General features: G+C 40.4%; 1 protein-coding gene across 2 annotated transcripts in view; it reads right to left on the reverse strand.

The window, feature by feature from the left end:
• Positions 1-3,901: 3,901 nt before the first annotated feature.
• The window catches only part of ngef (neuronal guanine nucleotide exchange factor), an 82,815-nt gene continuing 60,680 nt past the window's right edge, over positions 3,902-26,036 (reverse strand). For both annotated transcript variants that reach the window (XM_051923556.1, XM_028794761.2), the window contains 6 exons: positions 23,136-23,225; positions 22,364-22,527; positions 17,949-18,107; positions 8,274-8,350; positions 4,474-4,578; positions 3,902-4,314 (listed from right to left, as the gene is read on the reverse strand). In XM_051923556.1, the coding sequence (XP_051779516.1) occupies positions 4,124-4,314; positions 4,474-4,578; positions 8,274-8,350; positions 17,949-18,107; positions 22,364-22,527; positions 23,136-23,225 (786 nt within the window). In that variant the 3' untranslated portion in view covers positions 3,902-4,123. The remainder of the gene's footprint in view (positions 4,315-4,473; positions 4,579-8,273; positions 8,351-17,948; positions 18,108-22,363; positions 22,528-23,135; positions 23,226-26,036) is intronic.

Consider the following 26,036-nt stretch of genomic DNA (forward strand, 5'->3'; position numbering starts at 1 on the left):
GCTTCGCATACTTAAAAGCCAAACAGCCCTATTGATTTGTTTGCTTTTTTTTCTCTCTCTCTCTCTCTGACATTCTCTGCTCCTGATGCGCACTCCTTTGAAGAGGAAGATATGTTTGCATTCTTTTAATTGTGAGACGGAACTTTCATCTCTGTCTTGTCATGGAGCACATTTTAAACTTTTGAAAAAGAGACAAATGTTTGTTTGCAGTGTTTGAATAAAGTTCCTGTCTCTCTATTACCTCCTGTGTTTCTGTGCAAATCTGTGACTCAAGCATGACAATATAAAAATAACCATATAAACATATGGTTTCTACTTCGCGGATTTTCACCTTTCGCGGGGGGTTCTGGAACGCAACCCCCGCGATCAAGGAGGGATTACTGTATATATATATATATATAATATATATATATATAGACACTAGGGGGTTCCCCCCTGCTCACTTCACGCACCAGCCACTTCGCATCTCTGCCGCTCATGTTGTGAAGAGGGGGGCTGAACGCATCCCAAGGAGATGAGATCACTCCTCCGACACCCCCTATTAAAACGGTGATACAATGAGAAACAAATGCAGTTTTTTTTACCTCCTTTTTGCTCGATCAGCTGCTGGCTTGCTGCTGCTGCCGTGCCGCGTGACCTGCATCTCGCATGGTGCTTCAAACATTTAAAAGCCTGTACAGCAGCTGTCCTACTCTTTGCCTTTTATTTCTGCCCTGGGCGTGATTTAATCTCTAAGTCTTGTCTCGCAGGATGTGACTTCTTGATACTTTTTAGTTTATAATTTAAAAATGGAATAAGAATCTGAAAATCTAACAGCATCACATTAAAGTTTGATAAATTCTGAAAAGAATGATACCAAACATATATATGTAGGTTTTAAAATAAGCCCAATTAAAAGCTTGACAAAAAACATAAAAAGTCACACAAAATCACTGTACAAAATTGTTGCACTTTTAGGCTTAGGATTTTATATATACAGTACAGAGAGTATTATCTCCCTATATCCTGGAATGGAAAGCAAATGCAAGGCTACGATACGTGATAATCTTGAAAGACATTTTAAAGACCCGCGAGACCAAGGAGACTTGCCACAGTGCGTCTCGCGGGGACCGTAAACATGAGACTTGGTGCCAAGAGATTGTCCCAGGGCCGTAGCAAAAAGGACAGCGGCTGTACAGGCTTTAAAAAGATCGAAGGGCAGCGCGACAGCAGCTATCCCAACCAAACGCGAGCAGCATTATACATCCAGCAAGAAAGAATTCAGCCACGCCCGGGGCCAGTAATAAAAGACAGGTATTGCTTTTACAACGTCATGCGAGACCAGGCAGTGAGCCATCATTTAAGACAAGTCAACAGACCTCTAAGCTAGCAGTTGTTGGATTGCTTTTGGCAGGCAAGCATCTTGTGCTCCCAGCTCTTAAAACAACGACATGCAACAGGCAGAAGAGGCAGCTAGCAAGCAGCAAAAATACAGCAAATGATCCAAAGGCATATCCTTAGCGTACATTCAGCCGCAACACCTTTCACAACACGAGCAGCATTATACGTCTGGGAAGAAAGAGATGTAACCTCGCGCTGGGCAGGAAATAAAGAAACAAGTATTGTTTTTACAAAAGTTTTTAAAGTAAAAGTGAAAATAATGCATATGTAACAATTCCCAAAACAATAACAATCTCTTTAAATTGTAGATTGCCTGCCTAAGGTAAAGTCATCCCTGATGATTGGGGATGTGGGAATGAAGGGTCCTTTCATTGGATTAGCGCTATTTCAGATGTGGAATGGCAAAATGGGGGAGGCAGCTTGATGAATGAGGTCTCCAGGACTTAAAACAAATCCAAATCATATTATGTGATATCATCTAATGTGAAATTCTACTCTGTACCGAATTTTTATTTTTATACTGTATTGAGGATTTATTCTGTTCGATGTATTGTACTGTATTTATTGACCCCCTTCTTTTGGACACCCACTGCACGCCCAACCTATCTGGAAAGGGGTCTCTCTTTGAACTGCCTTTCCTTAGGTTTCTTCCATTTTTTTCCCTACAAGGGTTTTTTTTTTTGGGAGTTTTTTCTGGTCTTCTTAGAGGGTCAAGGCTGGGGGGCTGTCAAGAGGCAGGGCCTGTTAAAGCCCATTGCGGCACTTCTTGTGTGATTTTGGGCTATACAAAAAATAAATTGTATTGTATATCTGGTAAACCAAACACAGGGGTTGGCGAGTGAAGCGCCCTAGTGTATAAAAAAAAAAAATATATATATATATAATATCGTATATGCTCACATAAAAGTCGGGTCTTGAAACCCGAAAAATTGATCATAAAATCAGACTAAGACTTGTAAGTCTGTTCAAAAATGTGACACTTAAATTTTTTATTTATTTATTTTTTTTATATATATCACTAGCAAAATTAATTTGTATAATTAATTGGAAAAAAAAGTTCCAAAAATGACAGTAGAGTCACTGTTATTTGCTGTAGTAAACATGTACCCAGCTGTGTCAATCCATTAGGCAACATAGGCCTTTTATGAAAGTTAAGGGATGGACATCAAGGAGGATACCCCCTAACCCCAAGTCAATCAGGTTGTAGAAGTATGATAATAATGTCCGTGATATGTACACAAAATGAGGCTGTTTGTGTTTCTGAAGGTGTGTGTGCTCCAGGCAATGAGGGGGGAACCCCTCAAATAGGTAATCGAACTATGATGATACTGAAAAGGTGCCATTAATGAAAGTCACCAAGGGGTGCACAACCATTAGGGTCCATTGTATATGCAGCAAAGGGGTGTCATTTGTGCTCCTGAAGGGTGTATACTCTGGACACTGAAGGGAAACCCAGAGGTTGTCCAAGACAAATAATAAGGACTACCCACTGTGGCCAATGAGGGGTGACATCTATCAATCCCACCTAGGGCTCCAAATGGGCTTCGACTGGCACTGAGACCACAGTACTTTTCTACAGTTAATTTTGTTGCATTTGAAGTATGACTGGTGTCTAAAGGAGTATTTAAGTTAAGATCAGCCGGCATGCAGAGAAAAGTGGTCTCCTACGATTACTTTTGACAGTTTAAATGTAAGAGAGATTTTTTTTTGCCATACCACGTTTAGGATCTGTTTAGGCCTGAAGTTGCACTTTGCCATCAGACCCACTGTGTTGAGTCAAGAAGATTTCTAAACTTTTTGATTCTGCACACTGTTGCTGATATTTACATGAGCTACATATTGTTATCATGCCTGCCATGACAGGTAAAGAGCATTTTTACTTTCTGTGCTGTTGTGTTGTAACTCTTATGGTGGAAACACCATCTCTGATCATATGAATGGAGTTGACTGTGAATGCCTGAGCTCTTATTACACTATTTGGTTGTCTAAGCTTGTTACCTGTGTGGTTTGTTTGTGTACATCACAAGATACTGAACAACCAGATATTTATAATCACAGACATCCTAACTTATATAGATTATGCCCAGTTGGCTACCACAATCCGTACATTCCCAGGAAATTGTAGTATCCCAGTCCGGCCCTGCCTACAGGCTAATTTGTTGTGTTATTTCCTTTCTTATGTTTCAGTGTTAAACACATACAGAGCATTCATCCATCCATTTATTTCACCCACATAATCTAGTTGCGGGGTTGCTGGGGAAAGGATCTGATCCCATCAACACATGGGGCACAAGGCAATGTCAGTCAGGCACGGGGCACACTTGGTCAATACAGAGGCACCAGTTCACCTAAACACACATCATCTTTCAAGTGTGTGAGAAATGGTAATGTGGACACTCTGCAAACTCCACACTGTGTGTGAGTGACTGGGGCCAGGATTTGAACCCAGGACAGTAAAGTTGTGAGGTAGCAACATTACCCTTATACATAGTTTAAATTATACAATTGAAATATTTAGAAATTCTATATAAACCTTTTTATTATACATATATATATGCATATTTTTGCAGTTTTTGTACTAAAATAAAATCCACAGGTTGCTGTATGCGCTAAGAAGTCCCGGCTCAGGCCGAACACATCAGCTGCTGGTGGCCTTCCCTTTTTCAGCCCTTGTGCTGCTTCTTTTTTTTTTTTTTCACTAAATACTTCAATGTCCTGAGTCTCACTGAAGCCTCCGTGTGTGTCAGTTGGGGGTTGTCTTGGTAAAGCGCCCCCTGGAGGTCAGCACTTTGACTTTTCCTGGGTTTGGCGGATGCAGGCGCTGGCATTCTCTGAGGTTCTGAGCCCGAAGTTGCTGATTTTGGATCACTTCCACCACCTTCCCGGGAAACCAGCCCCTCTCCCGGTCATGGAAGCGCTCGGCAAACATCCAGCCTGTGTCAGGAAAGAGAAAAACAGCATGAATGTTGGGGGGCTGCTCATCAGCTGCTTGGGCTTGTTATTCCACGTGTGTGGAATGTTTAGAATATCGCCTGCTGCCCTGTAATCACAGTGGGCGCACTAGAAGATGTAAAATAAAAATCAAGCACTGACCATCTTCCGTTTCCTCTAGAAGACAGAGAACATCTGCCAGCTCCAGAGAAAGCTCATCCTCTTCCTGAGCTACGTACGGGTGAACACACTGGACCTGCGGAGAATCTGTCAGATGGGAGACAGCCAATTACACACCCTGAGCCCAACACCCCTCTAACATTCCGCGCGGAGAAAACAAGACATGGCCCTCAGCTAAAAGTGACAAGGAGTGCAGCAAACACATGGTGTGGAGAACGACGTGACCCTTCAGTCCACCACAAGGCCACAAAAAAAAAAAAAAACAATCGGGCTGGAAAACAAGGCAGCAAAACAATGCAAAGGCAGACCGGCAAATTGGTGAAAAGGTTACACGTATCTTGCTGGTGCGAGGCCAGCCTGAGCTGAGATGATGAACTGGCCAAATCCAGACATTAGGGCCCTACAGCCTGCGGGACGTCAGTCGGTGCAAATCCCCTTTGATTTCTTTCGCGGACGTGGCTTTACAGAGGCATGATTCAGCTGGAATAATCCTCTGAGGAATGCTGCCGTCGCCGCCACCGAGTTTTTTAATTATTGAAGATTAACAAGAGCAGGAAATTGCACGGGCCCTCGGCATAGGGTGGGGGGTATCTGCTGAGCTGAATCAACAACGTGCTGCAAACTTTCACTGTTAACCATTTTCTCTCCAGCATTGGAGAGCCATCTTATTGAGCAGACTGTGGCTTTAGGGGTCGTCCCCATGGGATGATAGTTTAGTCTAGCCTCAACTCGTAATGAAATAATTGGCAATGTTGGTCAAAGTTCATCATGCAAAGTATTGTGGGATTTTCAAGATGATTTGGAACTTTTAAAGTCCAAATGACTAATTTATATGGTTTCATGTTACCACAACTAATGAAGATCCTTCAATCCATCCATCCATCCATGGATGTCCTATCAAAGTTGTTTAATCCAAGGCAGGGTTGAATGCATGGTAGTCGCGTATAAAATTTTGGAGTAACTTGAATCTGTGCTGATTTAACACAGTTTCTGAATTCTGCTTTACTTTGGGCTTGGGAGTTTAGGACTCCAAAGTGAATCTTCCATTATAAAATATTTGAATCCTTTTACTGGGTACATTGTTAAGTGACACCAATGTTCAGGAATGGTAATGTTAGGAAACCAGTTTGCCGATAATGCTCATCTCTCTCCACTTAATTCTCTCATCTTTTTGGTGTGCTGTGCCATACAATTCACAAGCTTGCTTAATTAAATTCAGGGTCTTGAATAACCCTAATTTCTTTGATGGTGCCATGGAAGACACCAAATCAAGATCTGAATAACTGATGGTCAACACAATGGCTAGCGCCAGTGCCTCACAGTCCAAGGGTTTTGGGTTGAAATCCAGCATGGTTCTGTCTATGTTGACTTTTCTGAGGATACACAAAGACATGAAATTAGTGAGTAGTGGGTGTGAGCGGGCCCTGTGCTGGACATGGACAGACATTCTGTCTGTGCTCCAGTCCTTCCATGGTTTTCTACTGGAATAAGTGCTTAAAGGCAAAAGAAATTAAATGCTTATCATAGATTGTGATGAATTGGCACCGGAGTTCCACATACATTGACAATCCTGTTGCATAATCATTATTGGAATGCCCGTTAATGTGTGCCAAGCTTGTTAGGTCACACTTTGCTGACCAGGAGCCTGGTTTGTTTACTCAGCCTTGTTCCAGACTGACTGTTGACTGACAACCATTGATTCTCAAAATCCCTGGGTGAAAGATAGAGTTCAGAACAGTAAATGCCATTGCACTATTATCTCCCCTCACATTCACTGTGACTCACTTTGCAATGTTGGTTAAGCTGGTTACGTAACGTGAAAAGCTGCTTGGGGGCACATCACGTGACACTCCGCGCTTTGCCTTCTCCTTACAGGCAGACTTTTGTTTATTGGACAACTGAGCAGTTGTTGTGACAGCAATCAGTGAATGTACATTTAATCTGTCAAAAACATGTCAATGAGAAACAAATAATGCTGTCATAAAAAAATCCAGCGTCATGGAAATTCTAGAGGTACAGACAGCTGGACACGGCATCACTGGTGATAGGTCAGACTGAAAATGGGCACCGCTGCTCATGCAGGTGGACACACCCCTCAGAGTTCAAGAAAGTTTCCAGACAGGATCAGCAACTCTGATGACAGACATGACAGTGCCATTGTCAAAGAGAATGAAAACAGTTGGTTTTATATCAAGAAACTAATCCATGCACTTTTTAAGGAACTTTTTATTTTATTTCTATTAAACATTTTTAATTGTAATTTAGTCCAAATGAAATATGACTTTAAACTGCAAAAGCAGCCTAGGAATCTGATATGTGTCTGTGCAGTCCTGCCACTAACAGCATTTTTATGACAGTAGTGGTCAAAGCCCTTATATAGCCCTAGGCTGATGGAGGGTCTGGATGTGCAACTACCAAAATGGCGCCCCTCAGTGTCCATAGCATAGTTGGGTTTGTGGTGGGCAGATAAGGCCCAGAACGAGTGTTACATACTGTAAATGGCACTCTTTGGTGTCTATATCACAGTTTCGATATTTTTAGACTTCAAGGACCTCTCCCCCTTGGTGTTTGTAGTATTGACCCTTGTCCTACCAAAACGGGATCCCTCAGTGTCCATAGTGTAGACATGGCTGTGGTGGGCAGATAAGGTCCAGAATGCGCATTACATAAATGGTGCCCCTTGGTGTTCACAGTGCACTTTCAGTATTATTAGACTTTGAGGACTTCGACTCCTTAGTGTCCGTAGGGTGCACCCCTTGTCCTACCAAAACGGTGTGTCTTTGTGTACATAGCACGCTTTCAGTATTATGATGACCCTGAACTACATGTGATGTTTTTTTATTATGGTGTCATTTGTTTCTCATTGACGTGTTTATTATGAGTATCTTGTATTAGAGTTCAAGGACCTGAGGATGTGGGGTGGAGTTTGGGGTCTCCTTGGTGTCCATAGTTTGGATGTAACAGAAAGGTATAAAGCATGAGCTGCTTGAGTTACATAAACGGCACCCATCTCTGTCCAGAGCGGGCGCCCCTCAACTTTCATAAATGTTGCCACTTGGGTGTCACGGCTAACCCATGTCGTCTAATGGATTGACGGCTCTGCTTTAGGATTGCATAGATAATAAAACAAATATGGTGGGACTTCAGTTTTATTTCAAGTGTATTGCAATGTTTCACAGGAATTCAAAAAGGAAGAATCTGTTCAGTAGCATATTTGTGTTACTTGGGTCAGCATCTGTCATAATCTTTCATTTTCAAAGTTAAAGACTCACTTTAGCACCTTTTTATTTTATTATTTTTCAATTGTTGTTTATGCTTTGCATTATTTTTGTGAGCTTATTGTGCCTCCATTTTGTTTTTACTTTCAGTCACAGCAGCCGCCATTTTGTACCTTTTTTTTTCATTTCATGGCTGTGGCCATATGGTTAGAGTTGCTGTTTCTGTTGCTTAGGCCATGACATGACTGCCTATTTAAGATGGTGGTGTGCAGCTTCTCACATTCAACTTTGGGAATAATAAAGAAACAATTGAAAATGTCTGTTTCCTCTTAGTTTGGTTCAGACCTTTTATAACTTTTTTTTGATCTTGGCTGTTTCTATTTTTGGACTTACATCCCAGTTTTCGGACCCCTGCCTGTCCTTTTCGGTTTGTCACAGACTTTGTCTTTCTTTGTTCTCCTGGTCATCTCAATTTTATAGACACCTTGCTTTTCATGGTGCTTCATAAAAACAAGTAAAGTATATGGAAAAGCAGAAGAGCTGCTGATCCTTCTGAAGACCTACTTGTGAGTGAGCTACTGGAGATGAACTTGTTCCTTGGATTTGGGCTCAGTGCACTCATCCAGCGGATTTTTTGACTCCTGGAAATCAAATCAGAAGACACAAGCAGCAATGTTAGCAAGCCTTGAGCATTAGATATATGAAGTGTTATTTTCTTCTCTTTACTTTACACTCAGTACAGCTGATCTAGCACTGCCCCAATATTTAACCATCAATCCATTTTCTAAACCAGTTACCCATTTCAGGGTTGTAGAAGGTCTAAGTCCATACCTGCAGCATCAGGCAAAAGGCAGGAACCAACCCTGGACAGGATGACACACTCTGTAATCTATCTTGGATTTTGGAGGTAAACTACCATAGCTGGAGACACAGGAATGACATTCAGAGTCCATAGAGAAATCTGCCAGGCTCTGTGAGAGCTGGGAGCAGCCAATGTTCATGGGATCAATACAGGGAGTTAGCCAAAGGCACTTGTGCAGATGGCTTTCTGATGGAGTTCATGTTTCTGAAATGTTGTTGCAATGTGATACCACCTCCTACAGAATGCTCAGTGCAATTACACAGTTAAATTCATTTTTGTATTTACATTTGCAGGTAAATGTAACAATGTTTTAAAAGTTGAAAAAAATTTACTTCACAATCATAAGTGTTCATTTATTGAGTCATGGATGTCACCAGGCAAGTACTTAAAGTTGCCTTTTCTGATCCACATTGAAATATTTTTGCATGTTTTAAAGTATTGCTGCATTCTGAATTCGAAAAACAGAAATTTACTGAAAACCATCTATTGGTTTACCAAGACATTCGAATAAGTAAATGGAAAAACAAAAGATACTGTTAGGTCTATAAGTATTTGGATATTGGCACAATTTTCATAATTGTGACTCTATATGACACCACAATGGATTTAAAATGAAGAAATAATTACATGATTGAAGTGTAGGCTTTCAGCATTAATTAAAGGGTTTAACAGAAATATAATATGAGCCATTTAGCAATGACAGCCATTTTTATACATATTCCCCCCATTTTCAGGGTCTGAAAAGTATTTGGACAATTGACTGGCGAGCTGTTCCATAGGCAGGGTGAGCAGGTCCCTCATTATTTCATCATCTGTTAAGCAGGTAGAAGGTTGCAGTTGATTCCAAGTATGGAATTAACATTTGGAAGCCATAGAAGACAACTGTGCTGGATGATTGAAGAATTCTTTCCTTGGTGAAGAAAAAACAATTCACAACATTTAGCCAAACCAAGAACACTCTCCAGGAGGCAGACCTATCAATTGCAAAGTCTACAATCAAGAGAAGACATTGTGAAAGTAAAGACAGAGGGTTTACCACAGAGTGCAAACCACCAGTAAGCCGCAAACATAGCAAGGGCAGATTAGACTTTGCCAGGAAATATTTTTTAAAAGCCTGTCCAGTTCTGGAACAATTTTCTTTGGACATAGGAAGCTAAGATCAATATATACCAGAATTTTGGAAAGAGAAGAGTATGGAGAAGAGAAGAAATGGCTCATGACCCAAAGAATACTATATCATCTGTGAAACATTGTGGAGGCAGTGTTATGGCATGAGCATGCATTGCTGCAAATGGAAGCCATTCACTGGTGTTTACTGATGACTGACTGCAGGCAGAAGTAGCAGGATGATTGCTGAAGCGTACAGGGCTATTACCATCTGCTCGAAATCAGCTAAATGCTGCAAAGCTGATAGAGCAATGCTTCACAGTACAGATGGGCAATGTGCCTTAAAACATACTGTGAAATCAAATCATGTGCTTTTCAACACAAATAGTGAAATATTTTTCAAATGCCAAGTCAATCAACTGACCTCAACCCATGCATTTCACTTGCTGAAGGCAAAACTGATAGCAGAATGTCCAACAAACAAGCAGCAACAGAAGACAGCTGCAGTAAAGGCCTGGCAAAGCATCACAAGGGTGAAAACCCTACACTTGAAGATGGCCATGCGTTCCAGACTTCAGGCAGCCATTGACTATAAAGGATTTTCAAGCAAATACTTAAAATAATCATTGTATTTATGATTATGTTAGTTTGTCCAGATACTTTTAAGCCCCTGAAAATGGGGGACCATGTATAAAAATGGCTGTCTTTTCAAAATGGTTCAAATAATGTTTTTGTTAAACACCTTAAATTAAAACTGCAAGTCTACACTTCAATCGCATTTTGATTCCTTCTTTTCCAAATCCTTTGTGGTGGTGTACAGAGCAAAAATTATGAAAACTAAATCACTGTCCAAATACTTATGGACCTAACTGGACTATTTCATTTATGTTAGGTAGAATGCCCAGAGGGGACTGGGCGGTCTCGTGGCCTGGAACTCCTACAGATTTTATTTTTTTCTCCAGCTTTCTGGAGTTTTTTTTTTGTTTTTTCTTTCCACCCAGGCCATCGCACCTTACTCCTTTTCTATGTTAACTAATGTTGCCTTATTTTAATTTCTTATTTCGTCTTTTATTTTTCTTTTCTTCATTATGTAAAGCACTTTGAGCTACTTTTTGTATGAAAATGTGCTATATAAATAAATGTTGTTACATAAATGTGTGTATATATACTTATATGAAATATATACATTTATACAATTCAAATTTACACACTGATTAGCCACAACATTAAAACCACCAGCCTAATATTGTGTAGGTCCCCCTCGTACCACCAAAATAGCTCTGATTTGTCTGACTCATTGAGGCATGGACTCTACAAGACTGTGAAACTGTCCTGTTGTCTCTGCTACCAAGACATAAGCAGCGGATCCCTTAAGACTTGTTTTTCTAGCACATCTCACAGATGCTTCATCGGATTGAGGTCTAGTTAATTTGAAGGCCAAGTCAACACCTTGAACTCTTTGTCATCTTCGTCAGACTATTCCTGAACAATTTTTTCATTGCGGCAGGGTGCATTATTTTGTTGAAAGAGGCCAGTGCCATCAACGTATATCACTGACATGAAGGGGTGTATGTGGTCTGCAATGATCTTTCGGATGGTGGTAAATGTTAAAGTTGACCCAAATGACCCAAGGCTTCCTAGCAGAACATTGCCCAGAGCATCACACCATCTCCACCAGTTTGCCTTTTTCCCATTGTACATCTTTGTACCATCTGTACCCCAGGTAAACAACACACACATACACTCAGCATTACACATGATCTAAACGAAAATGTGATTCATCACAGCAGGCCACCTTGTTCCATAGTTCCATGGTTCAGCTCTGATGCTCATGTGCTCATCGTAGTTGCTTTCAGTATTGGCCAGAGTTCAGCATGGACACTGACTGGTCTATGGCTACACAGCCCTATATGCAGCAGGTTACAATGCACTGTGAGTTCTGACATTTTCCTGTCATGGCCAGCATTAAGTTTTTCAGCAATTTGTGTCAGAGTAGCTCTTCTATAGGTTTGGATCAGACAGTCTGGCCTTCACTCACAACCTGCATCAATGAGCCTTGAGTGCCCATGACCCTGTTGCTGGTTCTACAATAGTCCTTCTTTGGACTTTTTTTTTTGGTAGGTACTAACTACTGCATACTGGGAACACCCCACAAGACCTGCTGCTTTGGAAATTCTCTTACTCAGTTGTCTACCCATCACAAATTGGCCCCTGTCAAAGTAGCTCACATCCTGAGGCTTGCCCATTTTTCCTTGCTTGTAACACATCACCTTCAAGAACTGACTGTTCACTTGCTGCCTAATGTATTCCACCCCTTGGCAGGTGCCAATGTAATAAGATAAGCAATGTTACTGTCAGTGCTTTTAATGATGTGGCTGATCAGTGCACATATTGGGAAAAAAAAAAAAACATACATATATATATGTATGCCTGATGAGCCCAGAATTAGGGCGAAACATGTGTCGCATACTCTTTGTATTATTTGACAGTAAACTATGCAACATTCTATGATCTACTTCTCGCAACTGAAGAGGGCACCGTGGCGGATGTTAGCCGACTTGCAGACCAACCACAAGCGTTACCTGGTAGGTAACCACCCATACAATCAGATTGTGATTCATACTGCAAATGTCATGAATGTAATTACCCCGATCTACATGCTGTCAAATAAATGAACAACACACCGTGGTGCAACGTAAGAGGCTTCGCCACTGATGTTCGAGGTTTGATCCCTGAGAGGGGGTGCAGTGAGTGTGTACGCCTGATGAGCCCAGAATTAGGATGAAACACGTGTTGCGTACTCTTTGCATTATTTGACAGTAAACTATGCAATATACAGGTGATGGTCATAAAATTAGAATATCATGACAAAGTTGATGTATTTCAGTAATTCCATTCAAAAAGTGAAACTTGTATATTAGATTCATTCATTACACACAGACTGATGTATTTCAAATGTTTATTTCTTTTAATGTTGATTATAACTGACAACTAATGAAAGTCCCAAATTCAGTATCTCGGAAAATTAGAATATCAATTAAGACCAATGCAAAAAAAGGATTTTTAGAAATGTTGGCCAACTGAAAGGTATGAACATGAAAAGTATGAGCATGTACAGCACTCAATATTTAGTTGGGGCTCCTTTGGCCTGGATTACTGCAGCAATGCGGCGTGGCATGGAGTCAATCAGTCTGTGGCACTGCTCAGGTGTTATGAGAGCCCATGTTGCTCTGATAGTGGCCTTCAGCTCTTCTGAATTGTTGGGTCTGGCATATTGCATCTTCCTCTTCACAATACCCCATAGATTTTCTATGGGGTTAAGGTCAGGTGAGTTTGCTGGCCAATCAAGAACAGGGATACCATGGTCCTTAAACCAGGTACTGGTAGCTTTGGCACTGTGTGCAGGTGCCAGGTCCTGTTGGAAAATGAAATCTGCATCTCCATAAAGTTCCTCAGCAGTAGGAAGCATGAAGTGCTCTAAAACTTCCTGGTAGACGGCTGCGTTGACCTTGGACCTCAGAAAACACAATGGACCAACACCAGCAGATGACATGGCACCCCAAACCATCACTGACTGTGGAAACTTTACACTGGACCTCACGCAACATGGATTCTGTGCCTCTCCTCTCTTCCTCCAGACTCTGGGACCTTGATTTCCAAAGGAAATGCAAAATTTACTTTCATCAGAGAACATAACTTTGGACCACTCAGCAGCAGTCCAGTCCTTTTTGTCTTTAGCCCAGGCGAGACGCTTCTGACGCTGTCTCTTGTTCAAGAGTTGCTTGACACAAGGAATGCGACAGCTGAAACCCATGTCTTACATACGTCTGTGCGTGGTGGTTCTTGAAGCACTAACTCCAGCTGCAGACCACTCTTTGTGAATCTCCCCCACATTTTTGAATGGGTTTTGTTTCACAATCCTCTCCAGGGTGCGGTTATCCCTATTACTTGTACACTTTTTTCTACCACATCTTGTCCTTCCCTTCGCCTCTCTATTAATGTGCTTGGACACAGAGCTCTGTGAACAGCCAGCCTCTTTAGCAATGACCTTTTGTGTCTTGCCCTCCTTGTGCAAGGTGTCAATGGTCGTCTTTTGGACAACTGTCAAGTCAGCAGTCTTCCCCATGATTGTGTAGCCTACAGAACTAGACTGAGAGACCATTTAAAGGCTTTTGCAGGTGTTTTGAGTTAATTAGCTGATTAGAGTGTGGCACCAGGTGTCTTCAATATTGAACCTTTTCACAATATTCTAATTTTCCGAGATACTGAATTTGGGACTTTCATTAGTTGTCAGTTATAATCAACAACATTAAAAGAAGTAAACATTTGAAATACATCAGTCTGTGTGTAATGAATGAATCTAATATACAAGTTTCACTTTTTGAATGGAATTACTGAAATAAATCAACTTTGTCATGATATTCTAATTTTATGACCAGCACCTGTATATATATATATATATATATAATTGTGGTACGCGGCTGGGGGTCAGACCCGGCTGGGACGCCTGGAAGGACTGGGTCATGGCTTATTTATCCACCGGGCCACGAGGGGGCAACTGCCCTGGAGTAGAAGAGGCCCACGGAAGGGGAGCAGGGAGGCTCAGGACCGTTGAGGCCTCTGGTCACCGCCAGGGGGCGCCCTGAGCCTCATGGAGCCCGGGACTTATTCACTTCCGCCACACCCATGGAGGACAACCCTTCCAGGGTCCCCGGAGTGCTTCCAGGTGTTCTCCTGATGCTTCCGCCACACCAGGACGTGACGTCAGGTAGAACACCTGGAGCTCATCCGGGTGAGGATAAAGGGGACTGCCTCCCTCCTGTCAGAGAGCTGAAGTCGAGAGCAGGAGCAGGACAAAGCTCCTGGAGAGAGAGTGCAGGTGGCCCAGGGACAAAGAGAGAGAAGGCCCAGGAGAAGAGAGACTGGGGCTAGAGGCACTGTGGAGTTGTGTGGGACTGACTTGTGTGTTGTGGAAGACAAAATAAAGGTATTTTGGATAAAGATGTGGTCTCCGACTGGTGGTGTCTGGGCAAATATCACAATATATATATATATATATATATATATATATATATATATATATATATATATATATATATATATATATATATATATATATATAAACAATTACATAAATACAATATAGAGTTCATGTAACTAAACAGATTATGAACATCACAAGTACATAGATAAGTAGAACTGCTAATGACAACCCAATAATTGATACATAGATAGATGATAAGACACTATATCCAATGGAGTTAGGCAAATAGAAAATGTACTACATAAAATAAAGGATAGATAGATAGATAAAAAAAGGCATTATATAGAATATAATGTAGGTTGAAAGGAACAAGCTATAGATGGATAGCTTCACATGCTTCTTCTTGGACTCCCCTTCTCTGTAGCACCCCATTTTGTGGCTACACCCCTTACTTATCTTTTTGCTTTCCTTCACCACTAGTAGGCCGGCTTCATGTCTGCTTTGCCAACACAAACACACACATGTTAACAGCCAACTGCCCTGTGTATCTACTAATCTCCTACTTTTAGGCATTTATCTGTCAGATGTATCCTTTGTTTCCAGTGGCATCAATTTTAATAATGAAGGCAATAACAATAAAAAAGTGCCCATTTCTCCCTTAGTCCAGTGCCACATAACATGTCATACTAGATGAAGCCACTGAGGTGTTTGCCCTGAAACCACAAAATTCCAATTCAGCTTCTAACCCCCTGAACTGCAGATTTTAAGCAAAATAAAAGTACATAAACAATTATATTGCTGTTATAAAACCCAATCAAATGGTGTTTACTGCAGAAAGACACAATATCATATATGTTGTTTTTATTTGAAATGATCAATTACTTTGTTAAAATTCTTCAAATGTAAAGCAAATAATATGGAATATAAGATAAAGGAAGCCTTGGTAGATTTTAAATTTATGGTTTAAAGGAGGCTTTTTGGCTAAGATACAGATAGCAATCGAGTCTCAGCAGTTCTTTTCAAAAAGCTCTGAGATCATCAAACAGTTTCTTTAACACAAGTGCACTTTTCCAGATTTACTGAGGCTGTATCGAACTCCTGTAATTCTCAAACTTGGCGGCTGAGACTTGGGCTTTGGAATGCTTGAAATACCAGTTTTAATCAGCTTGGACAAACAGACGAGTCCACGTTGAAAAAAGTGTTTAGATTTAAAGCGCCATCTGCTGGAATTTTTGCACAGCAGCTTTCCTTGGCTAGCTTATTCTACTCACTTTAATTTAAGTATATCCGGGAGTCTGCCTTCTAAAAGACTGGAAAACAGTCTATTTGTTCATGTAGCCTTTCACTTTTCTTAAACTGCGTATTTCAAATAAGCAAAACATTGACAGAACAAAGTAAAAGTAACCAGGTTTAGATAGGGCACCAGGCCTCCTCAGGCACACACCTACAATCACTTGTGATGGGCCAGTTTAGAGTCACCTGTTAATGGACCCTGAATGTGGGAGGAAAATAAGACAATCACGACATGGGAAGAAGATGCAAACGCTACGCTGATAGGAGCTGTAAAACACCAGCACCGTACATGTCCTCCATACATTTAGTTTTCCTCTCATATCCCAGCATAACATGTTACACTGGCCCTTATTTGAGTGACTGTGCCCTGTGATGGCTGTCTGCATTTATTTATTCTTTTTATTCATTATTTGACTGATGTTTTTATCCAAGATGACTGACAACATATGAGATACAATTGGTTACACTTCTTTTGTTTTTCCAGTTGGAGCACAGGCAAATGAAGTTACTTGCTTATAGTCACACAGTGTCAGTAGCAGGGTTTAAAGTCCAAAGCCTAAACCACTACACTACTCCACACTGCCTGCAGGGTGTGTTACTGCTCCCATTGATCCCCATGGTGACGGGAGATGAAGGTCTGAAGTAGTGTGTGTGTGTGTCTTTGTGTTTTATAATAAAAACAATGTGCTTTGGGTGGGCATAGGTGCCCGCTGTACTCTGGAGGAGTGACCCTAGGGTGTCGATGAAGGCACTGGCCGAGCCCGCATTCATGTGCAGACGCACACAGTTTGACCGATTTCCTCATTAGTGCTCTTGGGTTCATAATTAGAACACCTGCGCCCACTGAAGTATAAAAGGATAGAGATCGAGTAGAAGAAATGAAAAATTGAGACAGAGGTCGAGGTTAAAGGAACGAATACAGAAAAGAAGAGGTAAGGCTAAGTTGGCGCTTTGAAAAAGAGGCAACCAGTCATGAAGTGGTCCTGGGTGGAGGGAGCGGATGACGCTCATGGGGCAGTTTAGCTCCTGCTGTGATCATCTGCTCCGAATGACTCCCACTGAATGCTGAGAGAAGGCAGCAGAAGAAGAAAGCAAGGCTCACAGAGTTCAAGGCTGAACGCCAAGGGATGGTGGTGCGGACACGAGCCGGAGTGAAGGATGACTGCACATGCTGGCGGACGTCTCCTCTCGTTCAAGAGACCATAAAGGTTGAGCAGAGGAGACATTTGGTTTTTGTGGATAGACCCTGACTTTGTTTTTAACCTTCAGTTTCAACCTATTTATTGAATTACTGTAGTTACTTATGGATTTTTTTAACCTCTGTGGCACACTGCTTTTTATTGGATAATTTATTTATTTCAGAAAAATTATACTGCACTGCACTTTTGTTTTGAAAACTGAACATTATGGAAAATAAAAACACTAAGCATGTTTACACCTACCCTTGCTGTATTATGTGTCCTCATTTCCCAGTCCAACCTCGGTTTACATCTACTGATGTCCCAAGTGTAAGAGGAGTATGCCAGCTGTGGGTAACTGGCACAGACCATTGCGATGATTTTCCAAAATTCCTAATTATGTGGTAACATGACATTCTCAAAGCCATTTAATCCAAAATAGGGGCACTGAAAGCCCAGGCTGTATCTTGGCAGTACTGGACACAAGGCCAATACAGCGACCATTCATGCACACCTCTACTCTCGTATTGGGCCAATTTAGAAAATCCGTGTAACCCACCCTGCCCACCACTGGGGATGTAAGAGGAAACTCCTGAATACATGAGAAGAACAATGTAAATTCCACATGAACAATGACCAGGAATGGGATTCAAGACAAGGATTTTGGATCTATGAGGAAAAAGCAACCCCTCCCACTGTAACATGGTGCACACTTGTATTGTCAGTATTTTCTGCAGCACTGCTTTCACATCACACCACAAGGATTAATAGTTGTTGTATTTTGTAACATAAAATATTTTCTTGCTATCACTCACTGGCAAGAGGCCTTCAGCATGTAGGTGACTTCTCGCTCCTCCTGGTTCTCCAGTAGCCTCAGACAAAAAATGTTTTTCAGGGTTATTCCTTCGGTTTCCATGTCCTCGGTTCTTAACATTGCCTTTGACGCTGTGTCCACAACTTGATACTTGTCACCGCTAAAATAAGAAAGTAGGTGACAATAGTATACAAGAGTTGTGAAGACATGCACAACTAATAACCACATATTGGACATACAGTAATTCAAATGATTTTCATATAAGTCATAGAATTGAGGCTTATATTGTGTCAGACTTTAAGAACCCACTGACAGGATGACAAATGAAAAAAGAAAGTCAAGCTTTTACAATTTTCTTAACTTATCACTTTTTATGGTCATTTGTGACCAGCCCAGTCTTTAAGGGAGAAACACCCAATAAAGAAAAGTCAGTAGAGGTGCAGTCGTTGATCCCCAGACTGTCACTGTCTAGCTCCATATCATGCATTCACTCACAAAGTAGCCTCTAATGTAATATATTAATTCAGTGGGCTACTATATTTGTAATTTGTGTGACACAATATGTAAAAGCTACTCAATTCAGAAAACTGGGCCACCAGAAGTTCTGCCAATGGCCGAGTTCACTTCCTCAAGCAAATCCAGAAATTCTTATGATGGAGGCACATCATATGACAAGAAGCAGCCTAAAATGACCATGAGAAATGACATGCGGCAGCTCTCAACCATTAACCAACGGAGAGGAACAAGTTTAAAATAAGGTTTACTTTAATTTGAATATTATTTTTAAACTGCTTAATCATATTAGATGAGTTGGCTCAGTTAGCTGATGGGTTGGCTCTGAGTCTTATATATAAATGTCTACACGTGGAAGTGTGTGTGTGTGTCTGTCTGTCCAGTCCGGAAGTGAGAGGTAGAGTCGGGCTAAGGGCTTCACCTCCGAGGTTACACAAGTGAGGCTGGCATGTCGGCAAAATGAAACCTCCGAAAAAAGAGTCACTCGCTTAGCCGCTAATGTAGAAGTGAGGCGAGCACATCGGCAAAACGGTATCCCTTTTACTTTTCCTTCTGCCACTAATACACAAGCGAGGCAAACATATCGCCAAAACGAAACTTCCTAGGAGGGAGATGCCCAGAGTTGTTCCTTTTAATTACCTGACATATCTACATTTCAATTTTTTTTTTCTGACAATTTCAATAGTTTCTAGGACCCTGGGCTTTTTACAGCACGGGCTTATACAGCTATTATTTATAGTATTTTATAATAACATAGTTGAGTTAGAGCTGCTACTGAGGGTTTTATACTTGATTAAATTCAACTGTTTATTGTCATGTGTTCAAGTACCATGTACAATTAAAATCTTACTTGCATGTGCCTCCGCAGACATGGAAAGGACACCAGGGACAAAATAATTGTAGAATAAATACAAAATATAAAGAGTGTCAGAAAATGTATGTGCAAGGCAACAGTAGTAGTAGCAGTGGAGTTGACAAGATTACTAATTGTTCATGAGTCCAATTGCAGTTGGGTAAAAACTGTTCCTGAATCTGGAGGTGCATGTTCAGATGGACTTCAGATGCTTCCCAGATGGGAGGAGGGTGAAAAGTGGCAGTGCATGATGGCTGGAGTCCCGGCTGATACTGTTTACCTTCCTGAGACACCTTGCAGTGTAGATGTGGTGGATTGCCTGTGATCTGCTTTGCTGTTTTCACCATGCAATACGGAGTTCTGTGATCCTGAACTGAGCAGTTGCTGTATCAGGATGTAATAGATTCCACAGCAAACCTGTAGAAACTGCACAGGGTTGTGGGTAACATCTGGACCTTCCTCCATTTCCTGAGGAAGCAGAGCGTTGTTGGGCTTTTTTAACTCCTACTGCAGTGTGACTTGACAATTTAAAGTTATCAGTGAGGTCACCCCAAGGAACCTGAAGCTGCTAACCTGCTTCACAGCCTCCCTTCCAATGTAAATAGTGATGCGCTGTGCAAGAAAGGACAGAGCCGGTTATACTACCTTAGAAGGCTGGCGTCCTTCAACATCTGCAATAAGATGCTGCAGATGTTCTATCAGACAGTTGTGGCGAGCGCCCTCTTCTACGCAGTGGTGTGCTGGGGAGGCAGCATTAAGAGGAAAGACGCCTCACGTCTGGACAAACTGGTGAGGAAGGCAAGCTCTATTGTTGGCATGGAGCTGGACAGTTTAACATCTGTGGCAGAGCGAAGGGCGCTCAGCAGGCTCCTATCAATTATGGAGAATCCACTGCATCCACTTAATAGTATCATCTCCAGACAGAAGAGCAGCTTCAGCGACAGACTGCTGTCACTGTCCTGCTCCACTGATAGACTGAGGAGATCGTTTCTCCCCCAAACTATGCGACTCTTTAATTCCACCCGGGGCGGTAAACGTTAACATTCAACATTATACATAGTTATTGTCTGGTTTTCACCTGCATTATTATCATTCTTTAATTTAATATTATTTATTGTATCAGTATGCTGCTGCTGAAGAATGTGAATTTCCCATTGTATGTATGTATGTATGTATGTATGTATGTATGTATGTATGTATGTATGTATGTATGTATGTATGTATGTATGTATGTATGTATCTATCTATCTATCTATCTATCTATCTATCTATCTATCTATCTATCTATCTATCTATCTATCTATCTATCTATCTATCTATCTATCTATCTATCTATCTATCTATCTATCTATCTATCTATCTAAATGGGACGATGCTCCCTCAACCATGATCAGCTCCTTAGTTTTGCTAACATTGAGGGTGAGGTTGTTGTCCTGGCACCATTCTTTGCTTTCTAATAATTATGGCAATCGCTGACTGGGTTTCTGTTCCATTGAGAGGTATTTCTCTGTGTTTAGCAATCTTTCTTTATTCAAGGGATTGACTTTATATTTCTGTCTGTTCTGCCACTTTTGATGTCAGGAATAGTGTACCTTTTGTTCTGCACGGTTAACAATGGGCATCAGTGACAATGAGAATAATGCAAAGAATGCCACCGCCTTTTGAGAAAACCATAAAAAAAGGTACCATGATAACGTCACAAAAATGATATCAAATTAATATACTGTAAGCCCCAAAACAGAAACAGTCATAATTCCACAAATGACCTGAAATGAATCAGAACATTCTCAAATTACAAATTAACAAGTAACAAAAGTAACAATCAGATGAAATAAATCACAACATCTTCAAATGAGCTCCTGACAAAAGTCAGCATAATGTGAAATACTCTCAGTCCCTGACGCTAATCTGTAAAAAAGAAAAGTGTTGTGGAGGCTGTAGGAACACAAAACGTGTCTGAGGAATATAGTAAGAGAGCAAAAATGAACAGGCGATGGTTAGTCAAAAAAAAAAAAAGGGTCATAATCAGATGATACAGGGGATTGAAAAAGCTTGGAACCAAACCTAAAGGGCTAGCCATTAATCAGGAGTCAAGGGCAAAGCAAAAGTCAAATTCAGAGAAACATACTTAGCACTGGAGTGTAAATGAATTTAGGAACTAACTATGATAAGGATGCATTAACCACTGAGGGATAATACATAAAGTGACCATCTCATTTATGTTTCATTACTTTCGTGATGATATCAGCACAGCAATCTCAGTCATATAACATATCCAAACATTGTTGGGAAATTATAAAATAAATTTTGTTAAACTAAAAGAATCCTTATGAAGAAAAAACATGAAATATGGAAAAAAAAACCCATAAAACAATGTAAGTACCTACCTAGACTACAATAGCTCCTAGTGAGCAACAAAAAAGGTACAATGATACATGAACAAGAGTCAAGCTAACAAAGGAGTATAGGAAGCATAAAACCAAGAAAAGAATGCACTAAATACACCAACAGGAAACACATAATGTCAAAAAGACCCCACGAGTTCACTTACAGCTGTAAGAAATGACAACAATCTCCCTGCATCTACAAACTCCTTTTTATAAGATAATGAATTGCTGTCCTGATTCTAAATGCAATGCCATCACAATCATGCCCAACTCTCACAAAGTGCAACAGCTTGACAATCTCAAGGATGCAGCCATGTGGAAACCTTTAAAGACACCAGCCTTTGGGTCATAAAAACGTTAGGAGAACAAAATAAAAGAACATTTATCATTGAAGCTGTTCAACTGAACACTTTGATCACTGCCAATCAAGCAAATTTTCACATTGGCTATCTTCTGATATTAAAGGGCAGCTAAAAAACAACGTGGTTATCAAGAACAATATGGTAGCAAACATTTAGTAGAGAATCTATGGAAACTCCATCCAAAGACACTCTGATTATAGCCCCAGGTTAGTTACTTTACTCTTCACTTTTTCACATCCATGGCCTCATTTTGTTTAGAGACATCAACAAGTCACCAATGCTGCAGAATGCTGTCCTGTACCTGGAACTTCTCTTCGTCACCAACAGCAGATTATTGAATAGGAAGAAGTAGAGAGGCTGGAAGAGCTTCTTGGAGTGAAGAGTCCGGTTGCTCTTTGGGCCCATCATTTGAAGTAATTCTCCTCGCTTCACCAACCACCTGGAGTGTGAGATTATTGGCACTGACTGAAGAGACACATACATAAATATGTTATAATAGAAGTATTTTATAGACTTATATTGCATAAAATGTGAAAAGCTACAATGTGAGAAGGTCTTAGTCCTAATTTAAAACAAATTTCCAGTGGATATTTTTGCTAAGGTCATCCGTTAGCGTATATGAGATTGGGTGATGCCCACTGACAGTTTCCACTTGCTGGTCACGACTAGGAGATATGAGAAGTTCTCAGCATTTCTTTTAGAGCAGCAGTCTGGATAAGAAGCAACAAAATTGCACAGGACACATTTGGATTTGTAAAATGAATGTGTGAATATCTAAATGAACATAAAATAACTGAAAACGCAAATAACTTAGTAGTCAAAGTGTAAACATGATATCCTTAATAGAAAGAAAATGACGATATTCACAATTACAAACAAGTTGGCAGCACATTCAGAAAAGGCTCACTAGGAATGTTTGCAGCCCTCAGCCTCTTATGCTGATTTTAAGTTTGAAATCCATCCTGAAATATATTTACAACTGATTGATCAATTTACCGATCAAAAACGGAATTTTAATTCATGCAATTTCTCATATATTCTTAATGAATTCCTGACCCAAAAACAATGTTTACCTTGAACTTGAAATCCAGGGTTTTCTCAATGGCAATGAGTTCCTCTGTTCGATTCATTTTTCTCACACCTTCATTGCAGTTCTTGACAATCTATAACAAACAAACAGAATGAAAATCTGCCTGCGACAAAAACAGAGGAGGCACAGCCATTTAAAGCAGCTGTCTTTGTCAGACATCAGTTACAGACTGTTATGATTCTTCACACTTTAAAATGTACCCCTCTATTGATACATGTTTCTGCCAACTTCTGAGGGTAATTTTGAGGATGTTTGAATATGGATAATTAACTCTCCATTATATGCTTTCTTAGTTATGTACTTATCTAAGTCAATTTTTATTTTTGTTTCATTGAATGTTTACTGCCTTTCCATTTTGTTTTCTTGTGGATTCTTCCATTTTGGGGTTTTGTCATCATCTAGACATGGTGGTTCAATGCTGGGCTGTGACTTTGGAGGAAATGTAATGTTATATCATAAACACGAAGACATAAAAGCTATTATCAAAGAATTATAGTCATCCAAAACTGGGCAAACTGAAGAGTGGTGTGTGTGTTCTTCTTGAGAATGCTGGTCTTAAATAACATTGTAATTCCTTTTGACTTTGATTTTTAGTTAGCGTTTGGGCTTTGAAGACAGTGATTTTGACTTCCTGGTTACCTCTCTAGTCTGCCATTTAAAATTACAACCCATCTTATAGTCCAATTTAAATTAAAATAAAAATAAAATTGAAAAAAAAAAAACAGTGAGGCATCCAGAAAGAGTTAACATTTCACAAGTTTAACTTCTGGTCCTTGTTCAGCCAGTTGAACTGCCTATTGTCAGGTGTCACATTCTTACTCTTAGATATATTGGGTTAAATTAACTGGGAAGTGCATGTTGGTGTTTCTGTGGTTGGCAGGGAAACCTTTGTGCAATCTGTCCCTCTTTTTGTGTCCCCTTGACTCTACTCTATTGTCACCTCTCCAATGATGAGTCATTCTGAAAGCTCGTGACTTTGACCAGGGATCGATCGATCTATCTATCTATCTATCTATCTATCTATCTATCTATCTATCTATCTATCTATCTATCTATCTATCTATCTATCTATCTATCTATCTATCTATCTATCTATCTATTATAAGGATCAGAAGGCCATTGTTTTGGCCAACCATTAACATATTGAAGCTGCTTTAGGCACAAAACAATGCCTTCATGCTACTAAAGAGTCAAAGGCTATCAATGGAGGAGATGTGACATCTCAATAAATGAAAGGGTTGTGAAGAAACATTAACACCATCAAGCATAAAATGAGGAATAACAGTTCAGCTATCTAATGTGTATTTACACAACAGTGGAAATTCTCAATGGTTATATAAAATAGTTGTAAGTATAAAATAAGAAAAACTTATTGGGAGTTCAAGATGATCCTTTTTTATCAAGTGTGAATAGGATTAGAGCTTTGACAAGGGGGATGCTTTGAAAATGCCAGTTTCTTTAATCAAACTGAGGTCAAGTCTTTTATTTTTCTTTTTTATGCTCACAGACATCTTAAAGTTCAGAAATGCTTGGAGAAACATAGCTGCCCACATAACTACAGTTGCTCTTCCAAACCAAACACCTTAGCATCAATAAGGTGCCATTCATGGTGAGCAGTGTCGCCTTGGTTAAAGAACTAACAAGAAACAAATAATATATATTGAGTATATATAATAATATGGGAGATAAATATAAAAAATATGGGAAAAACATGTGTATTACAGATTAGCCGCACTCATTGTTACCAGGTGCGAAAACTCAAACACATAGCCATGGACTCCCCATTGGCCAACAATAGTAGTAGAACGATTCATAGTGTAGAGCTCAGTGACTTTAAACATAGTAATGTCATAGGATGTCACCTTCGTAACTAGTCAGCACGTGACATTTCTGCTCTGCTAGATCTACCATGGTCTACTGTAAGTGCTATTATTGTGAAGCAGAAGCATCTGGGACCAACAGTGGTTCAGCCATGAAGTGGTAGACCACACAAACTCACAGAGTGGGGTCACCGAGTGCTGAAGCACATAGCACGTAGAAATCTCCCATCATTTGTTGCATCACTCACAACAGTGTTCCATACTGCCTCTGGAAGCAACATTAGCATAAGAAATGTGTGTCAGGAACTTCATGAAATGGGTTTCCATGGCCAAGCAGCTTCACATCAGCCTATAACAGCGTTTCTCAACCTTTAAGTATTTGTGACCCGAGTTTTCATAACAGTTTTAATTGCGCCCCCCTAACTTTTTTTGAAACCTTAATAAAATGTATTCCTATATTTTTTGCTGCTGATACACTGCTACAAGTTTAAATTTTCCCTACAAATAGCGAAATTACGCCACATATGGCAACATTTGCGCCCCAAGAACCGCTGGCCTATAAGATCACTGTAGTCCTGTGGAGTGATGAATCATGCCTTACTATCTAATAGAAAAAAATCTGGGTTTGATACCAGGAGAGAGCTACATTTTGGAATGCACAGTGGCTACTGTAAAGTATGGTGGAGGAGGGTTGATTTGTTTTTTCAGGGTATGGGCTGTTAATTCTACAGCCACACAAAAATAATTCGGACAATTGTGCACTTCTAATTTTCTGGCAATAGTTTGGGGGAGGCCTAGAATGACTATGCTAGGTCCCAAAGGGACGATAAAGACATGGGGGAACTCAAGTGTCCTGCACAGAACAATGACCTCAACCCTTGTGAGCCAGGTCTTTTCGTCTAACATCATTATTTAACCTCACAATTGCTCTTTTGGCTGAATGGTCACAAATTTACACAGGCACACTGCCTTCTGGAAAGCCTTCCCAAAACATCTGAGGTTATTTTGGGATGTCCATCAAACTCATATAGGTGTGATGATCAATTGGTCACAAACATTTGGCC

Source organism: Erpetoichthys calabaricus, chromosome 2 (genome assembly GCF_900747795.2).
Source record: "Erpetoichthys calabaricus chromosome 2, fErpCal1.3, whole genome shotgun sequence".
Taxonomy (NCBI): domain Eukaryota; kingdom Metazoa; phylum Chordata; class Cladistia; order Polypteriformes; family Polypteridae; genus Erpetoichthys; species Erpetoichthys calabaricus.